This window comes from Eimeria necatrix, genomic scaffold, assembly GCF_000499385.1.
Source record: "Eimeria necatrix Houghton genomic scaffold, Enh_scaff1281, whole genome shotgun sequence".
Taxonomy (NCBI): domain Eukaryota; phylum Apicomplexa; class Conoidasida; order Eucoccidiorida; family Eimeriidae; genus Eimeria; species Eimeria necatrix.
In genome coordinates, this window is record NW_013652039.1 from 1 (window position 1) to 7500 (window position 7500).

Below are 7500 nucleotides of genomic sequence, written 5' to 3' on the forward strand. Positions count from 1 at the left end.
GTAAACCCTAAACCCTAAACCCTCGCCCAAGTCCCGCGCTTCTACGCCTCCTCCAACGCTCATAAGCCTTTAGTCGAATAGATCGAATAAAAAACAAATAGTGAGGAGAAAGGTACAAGTCGCGTTTGACGCGCTTCGCCACGGGCACTGCGAGCCAAACCCTAAACCCTAAACCCTAAACCCTAAACCCTAAACCCTGAACTCTAAACGCTAAACCCTAAACGCTAAGGCCAAACAATCTCCGAAAACTAAACACTAAAAGCAATATTCTAGGCCCTAAACCCCAAAGCCTAAACCCTAAACCCTAAACCCTAAACCCTAAACCCTACCTAGGTACTGCATGAACTCGCGGTACTTGGCGTTGTAGAAAGAATCCAGAAGACCTTTCATGTCACTGTCAGCGCCCTCAGCAATCGTTGGAGAGAAAACCACCTGCAGCAGCAGCAGCAGCAGCAGCAGCAGCAGCAGCAGCAGCAAGCTTCATCTCCGCAGCAGCAGAGCAGCTCTGTCGCCGCCAGCAGCAGCAGCGGCAGCAGCAGCAGCAGCAGCGAGGCCTCGTCACCGCAGCAGCAGCAAAGCCTCGTCACTGCCATCAGCAGCAGCAGCAGCAGCAGCAGCAGATGACCTGCAGCAGCCGCAGCAGCAGCAAAGCCTCGTCGCCGCCATCAGCAGCAACAGCAGCAGCAGCAGCAGATGAACTGCAGCAGCCGCAGCGAAGCCTCGACGCCGCCATCAGCAGCAACAGCAGCAGCAGCAGCAGCAGCAGCAGCAGCAGCAGCAGCAGCAGCAGCAGCAAACCTGCTCTTTTAGGGTTTGTCTGTCGCAGCAAAGCAGCGCAAGCAAAGCAGCATAAAAAACAAAAGTTTCAAAAGAAATAATTCCGCAAGAAGGGAAAGTCGCCAGCACCTCCAGCAGCAGTTTCGACGCTGCAGCACAAAACCCCAAACCCTAAACCCTAAACCCTAAACCCTAAACCCTCGATTCCAAAGGCGAACAATTCATAGAATAAACAATTAACAAAAAGCAACTAATCATAAAAAAGAATTCAAAACAAATCGTGGAAGTAAGTGAAGAATGAACTAACAATAGTTATAAACATATGGACAGCCCATACTCAAACCCTAAACCCTAAACCCTAAACCCTAAACCCTAAACCCTGGACAAAGAACAACAGTCAACGCCTATCAAACCCTAAAAGAGATATAATAGTAATAAGGAAAAACAAAAAAATAAATAAAAGTACTAAACAATAAAGAGGCTGATTAGGGTTTTGGATAAGGGCTTTGGATGAGGGCCCAGGAGTTGAGCTAGGGTTTAGGGCTTATGATTAGGGTTTAGAGCTAGGGTTTAGAATTAGGGTTTCTGGCTAGGACTTGCGAGCAGCGTGTGGGGCTAGGGTTTAGGCCGAAGCTCCAGGACCACCGCAGCGTTAGGGTTTAGGGTTTACTAGGGTTTAGGGTTTCCTAGGGTTTAGGGTTCACTAGGGTTTAGGGTTTGTTAGGGTTTAGGGTTTAGGGTTTAGGGTTTAGCAGACCCTCAGTGAAGTTTCTGGAAAGAATGAAGTCCAGGGCCTCGATGACTTTCAATTTGTTGCGTCGCTCCCAGTCCCCTCCCTTTTCCATTTCTCTGCAATCAAAATAAATAAATAAATAAATAAATAAATAAATAAATAAATAAATAAAATAAATAAATAAATAAATAAAAATAAATTAATAAATAAATAAATAAAAATAAAAATAATGACAATTAGTTGGATTACGTTCAACTTGCAGCAGCCATGCTGCGCCTGCTGTCCTCAAAGAAGACAGCAGCAGCAGCAGCAGCAGATGCAGCAGCAGCAGCAGAAAACCTCCACGTCTGCCGTGAGCAGCAGCAGCAGCAGCAGCAGCAGCAGCAGCAGCAGCAGCAGCAGCAGCAGCAGCAGCAGCAGCAGCAGCAGCAGCAGCAGACGAACTGCTTGGCGAGGAAAAGTTGCTTCTTGACGAGGTCTCTGTCTTTGTAGACAATTCCAGTTCGCAGCAAAGTCAAAATCAAGTCCAGCCGGGATCCGATCCCAACAGTCTTTGCGTAGGCCACTCTGTAGGCCTCCACGGCGCGGGGCTGCAGCAAAAAGGCCAAAAAGAAATAAATAAAAAGGCAAATGAAGAAATAAAAAAACAAATAAATAAAACAATTCATTCTCTCTTCAATTCTCCAAAAAAAACCAAACATTTAAATGGTAAATGCACAAAAAAACGCAAAAAGAGACACTGTGGGGCCCCACAGCAGCAGCAGCAGGCACTGTGGGGCCCCGCAGCAGCAGCAGCGGGCGCTGTGGGGCCCCACAGGCAGCAGCGGGAGACACTTTGCTGCTGCTGCAGCAGCAGACACTGTGGGGCCCCACAGGCAGCAGCAGGAGAGGCTTTGCTGCTGCTGCTGCTGCAGCAGACACTGTGGGGCCCCACAGGCAGCAGCAGGAGAGGCTTTGCTGCTGCTGCTGCAGCAGCAGCAGCAGAGACACAAAAGGAAAATGGAAGAAAATGGAATTCATTAAAAAGAGTTTTGAAGACATTTAAAATTCGAAAAAAGAAAGAAAAAGAACAAAACACAGGGACAAAAGGAGACAAAAAGGACAAAAAAGAATGAAAAAAAGAACAAAAAAAAGAAATAAAAAGAAATAAAAAAGGGACAAAAAAGAAGAAAAAGAAGAGACAAAAAGGGAGACACAAAACGAGACAAAAGAAAGGACAAACAGATCCAGAAAGGAGAAAAAAAAAGACAAAAAGAAACAAAAAAGAGACAAAAAAGAGACAAAAAAGAGACAAAAAAGAAACAAAAAAGAGACAAAAAAGAGACAAAAAAGAAACAAAAAAGAGACAAAAAAGAGACAAAAAAGAGACAAAAAAGAGACAAAAAAGAGAGACAAAGAGAGAGACAAAAAGACAGACACAGAAGGAGACAAAAGGAGCCAAAAAAGGGCCAAAAAAAGATCCAAAAAGAGACAAAGACAATCAAAAGAATAGACAAAAGAGATCCAAAAAAGAGACAAAAGAGATCCAAAAAAGAGACAAAAGAGATGCAAAAAAGAGACAAAAAAGATCCAAAAAGAGAGACAAAAAGAGCCGAAAAAGGAGACCGAAAGAGCCGAAAAAGGAGACAAAAAGAGACCCAAAAGAAGCACCAAAAGCGCAAAAAAGGAGCAAAAAAGCGCCCAAAAAAAGCCAAAAAGCGGCCCCAAAAGAGCGACAAAAAGGAGACCCCAAAAGCGCGGAAAAGGAGACAAAAATTGCCGCAAAAAGAGACAAAAAAAGCAAAAAAAAACCAAAAAAAAGCAAAAAAAAGAAAAAAAAAAGAAAAAAAAAGAAAAAAAAGAGACAAAAGTGTCTCCTACTATGTCTCCGATTCTGCAGAACAAGTGGGCCCGCTGCAGCAGCACTTCGCGGACTTCGGTGTCTCCGTAGTTTTCCTCCGCGTCTTTGAGTTGCTGCTGCAGCAGCAGCAGCTGCTGCTCGTGCTGCGCCTCCATGGCCTGCAGCAAGTCAAACAAATAAATAAATAAATAAATAAATAAATAAATAATAAATAAATAAATAAATAATAAATAAATAAATAATAATAATAATAAATTAATAAAGGATAAGTGTTTGGTTAGTTCGTGCGTTTGCTTTTGGGTTTTTTCCTGAGGGGGACTGCGGGGAGAAAGCCCTCCAAACCCTAAACCCTAAACCCTAAACCCTAAACCCTAAACCCTAAACCCTCGCCTTTATTTTCTCCTCTTGAGGGGGCCAGCCGAATTCTTCAATTGCTTTGCGGTAGAGCGGCGCCATCGCTGCAAAAGGCACACAAACCCTAAACCCTAAGCCCTAAACCCTAAACCCTAGCTGAAACCCTCCACAGGAGCACACCAGAAGCAGCTAGGGTTTAGGGTTTAGGGTTTAGGGTTTACCATTCTTCTCGATTTGCTGCAGCAGCTTCTCCTTAGCCTCTGCGCGCCGCTCTGGGGTGGTGTCTCTCTCCGGCAGCTGCAGCTCATGCCTGCAGCAGCAGCAGCAGCAGCAGCAGCAGCAGCAGCAGCAAATGGACGTGGAGGTACGTTCGGCTGCTGCAGCAGCAAGGGCTGAAGCGAATCTGCTGCTGCAACACAGCTGGCAGCAGCAGCAGCAGCAAAACAGCAGCAATGCCGGCAGCAAGCCAATGGCAGCAGCAGCAAAGCAATAGCAGCAGCAGCAAAGCAATAGCAGCAGCAGCAAGGCAGTAGCAGCAGCAGCAAAACAGAAGCAGAAGCAAGAGGGCACGAAAAGATGCAGCAGCAAGACAGCAGCAGCAGCAAAAGTGCAGCAGCAACACGCCATAAAGGGAAATGCAGCAGAAGCTGATAGCAGCAGTTAACAAAGCAGCAGCAGCAGCAGCAGCAGCAGCAGCAGCAAAACTGCAGCTGCAGCACCAAAGCAGCAGCAGCAGCAGCAAAACAACTGCAGCAGCTGCAGAAAGAATAACAGAAGCAGCAAAACCACAGAAGCTGCGGCAACCGCAGCAGCTGCTGCTGCTGCAGCTGCTGCAGCAGGAGCTCCAGCAGCAGCAGCAGCAGCAGCAGCAGCAGCAGCAGCAGCAGCAGCAGCAAAAGTCACCACCAAAGGGCAATCTCGCAGCAAGGATATTTGGCCTCGATTTCGCTGGGGTCTGCAGCAGCTCTGCAAGGAGACAAAAGGAGACAAAAACAAAAAAATAAAAAGTCCAAAAAAGTCCAAAAAAAGTCCAAAAAAAGTCCAAAAAAGTCCAAAAAAAGTCCAAAAAAAGGACAAAAAGGAGACAGCTGAGGAGACAGCTGAAGAGACAGTTAAAGAGACAACTGGGGAGACAAAACTGGAGAAAAAAGGAGACAAAAAGACCAAAAAAAGAAAAAAAAAGAAAAAAAAGAAAAATAAAAAAAATTAAAAATTAAAAATATTAAAAGGGAGACACACGCACCCCTCCGCTGTGCCGTTCGGCGTCGCCATCTTAGAGCGGAGGAACTGCAGCAGCAGCAGCAGCAGCAGCAGCAGCAGCAGCAGCAGCAGCAGCAAAGGCAGCAGCAGACGCAGCAGCAGGGGCAGCAGCAGCAGCAGAGACAACGGGGTAAATCAGCTCCTCATCTGGGGGCGGCACTGCCCAGCGCCGCTAGGAATCAGGCTGCTGCTGCTGCTGTTGCTGCTGCTGTTGCTGCTGCTGTTGCTGCTGCTGTTGCTACTGCTGTTGCTGCAGCAGCTGCTGCTGAGAGTCGTGGAAGCAGCAGCTTGCGTGCACTGCTGCTGCTGCTGCTGCCAGCAGCACAGCGAAGTTTCTTCCAACCGATAGAGAGCAGCAGCAGCAGCACATTGTGCAGCAGCAGCAGCAGCAGCTGCTGCTGCTGCTGCTGCTGTTGCTGCTGCTGCTGCTGCGGTGTCTGTCCACCTCACCTGTGTCGGCTCAGACGATGAAAGGGACTCAGCACGAGCTGTCTATACACCTGAGACTCCTAATTTGCTTTTTACTTTTCTAGCAACTGCAGCAGCTGCTGCTGCTCCACTCAAGCAGCAGCAGCAACAGCAGCAGCAGCAGCAGCAGCAGCAGCAGATCGAGCTGTGCATGCGTCGGCCCTCCTAGGAAGCCCGCGGCGGCGTGGGGGTTATAAAACCCTAACTCAAAACCCTAAACCCTAAACCCTTGACCCTAAACCTTAGACTTTAAACTTTGTTGCGGAACCCCGAAGTCCTAAACCCTAAACCCTAAACCCTAAACCCTAGCCGCCTCCACCGGGGCCCCCAGCGAATCCCGAGGGCCCAAGGCAAGGGCCTGGGGGGTTCGTCTGCCTCAGACTAAACCCTAAACCCTAAACCCTAAACCCTAAACCATAACAACAGCAGCAGATCAGTCCCTCTACCCTTTCAGCTCCGATCTAGTAGCAGCAGCAGCTGCTGCAGCTACTTCCAAAACAGCTGCTGCTGCTGCTGCGGCTGCTGCTGCTGCTGCTGCTGCTGCTGCCGGTTCTCTGAACACAGGCAGCAAGAAGCAGCAGCAGCTGCTGCAGCAGCAGGGCTTCCAGGAGCCCTTTTTGCTGCAGCAACAGCTGCGGCGGCAGCAGCAGCAGCAGCAGCAGCGGCAGCAGCAGTATCCGGAACAGCAGCAACAGCAGCAGCAGAGACTGCAGCAAGACCTGCAGCCTCAACTGCAGCAGCAGCAGCAGCAGCAGCAAGATATGCAGCAGCAGCAGCAGCAGCAATGAGTCATCTAGCCGACTACAGCAGCTCCATAGGGGGGTCCCTTGGGGGCCCTGCTGCTGCGCTGCAGCGGCTGCAGCAGCAGCCGCAGCTGCAGCAGCAGCAGCAGCAGCTAATGCAAGCAGCAATAAGAGTCACAGAACTCTCTAATAAAGTGGTTCGGTTCACCCTCAGCAACTGCGACGCGTCCATTGCCAACGCACTGAGAAGAGTGATGGTAGGGTTTAGGGTTTAGGGTTTAGGGTTTAGGGTTTAGGGTTTAGGGTTTAGGGTTTAGGGTTTGGGGTTTGGGGTTTAGGGGGGGTTTGGGGTTTAGGGTTTAGGGTTTGGGAAGTTAGCGCGCGTTTAGATATTGGGGTTGGTGCGTAGCGGCAGAAATGCAGAATTGGAACTTCGATGCATTTATCGGGGTTTAGGGTTTAGGGTTTAGGGTTCAGGGTTTAGGGCTTAGGGTTTAGGGTTTAGGGTTTAGGGTTTAGGGTTTAGGGTTTGCTGCAGATATCGGAGGTGCCTACTTTGGCAATTGATTTGGTGACGGTCTTTGAAAACACGAGTGTCTTGCACGATGAGTACATCGTCCACAGGTAAACCCTAAACCCTAAACCCTAAACCCTAAACCCTAAACCCTAAACCCTAAACCCTAGCTCGTGGACTTCGGAGGGCAGATTTAGTATTTTGGCCCTCAGACTCCAGTCTTGTCTTGTGCTTCCCAAATATGTCACCTGGCTGCGCTGAGGGTTTAGGGTTTAGGGTTTAGGGTTTAGGGTTTAGGGTTTAGGGTTTGCGACTTGCTGCAGGCTAGGCCTGCTGCCTATTGACAGCTCAAATGTCGAAAACTTCGTCGCCAGAGACGTAAGGCCAATTCAAGGGTTTAGGGTTTAGGGTTTAGGGTTTAGGGTTTAGGGTTTGAGCCTGTTCTGCCGTAGTTCACGTGTCGACTGACGCAGCCGCTGCTGCAGCAGCAGCAAAAGGAGCTGCCGCACTTGCTGCTGCTGCTGCTGCTGCCGCTGCACTAGTTGCTGCTGCTGCTGCTGCTGCTGCATTGTTTACTTCTTAACACTGCTTCTCAGTCTAATATGAGTCTGCTGCCACTCTAGCTGCTGCTGCTGATGCAGCAGCAGCAGCAGCAGCAGCAGCAGCAGCAGCAGCAATTTCTGCATTCTAGCCTCTGCTGGCCCTGCTCTTGGAACTCTGCTGCTGCTGCTGCTGCTGCTGCTGCGTCTGTCAAGTTCAACTCTGCTGCTGCTGCTGCTGCTGCTGCTGCTGCTGCTGCTGCTGCTGCTGC

The 7500-nt window shown here is 49.0% G+C and overlaps 2 protein-coding genes across 2 annotated transcripts in view; one reads left to right on the forward strand and one right to left on the reverse strand.

The window, feature by feature from the left end:
- Positions 1-57: 57 nt before the first annotated feature.
- ENH_00009440 (26S proteasome non-ATPase regulatory subunit, putative) lies at positions 58-3928 on the reverse strand (the record flags this gene model as incomplete). Its single annotated transcript, XM_013578740.1, has 7 exons — positions 58-147; positions 330-432; positions 799-926; positions 1535-1626; positions 1955-2100; positions 3425-3508; positions 3926-3928. Coding segments are annotated over 7 exons (646 nt in total), but the record flags the coding sequence as incomplete, so codon positions are not given.
- A 411-nt stretch (positions 3929-4339) lies between these two features.
- Positions 4340-7500, forward strand: part of ENH_00009450 (DNA-directed RNA polymerase II, putative) — a gene marked incomplete at both ends in the record, with an annotated part of 4074 nt that continues 913 nt past the window's right edge. The window contains 5 exons of the mRNA XM_013578741.1: positions 4340-4657; positions 4982-5094; positions 5997-6432; positions 6714-6799; positions 7013-7067. Of these exons, the coding sequence (XP_013434195.1) occupies positions 4340-4657; positions 4982-5094; positions 5997-6432; positions 6714-6799; positions 7013-7067 (1008 nt within the window). The remainder of the gene's footprint in view (positions 4658-4981; positions 5095-5996; positions 6433-6713; positions 6800-7012; positions 7068-7500) is intronic.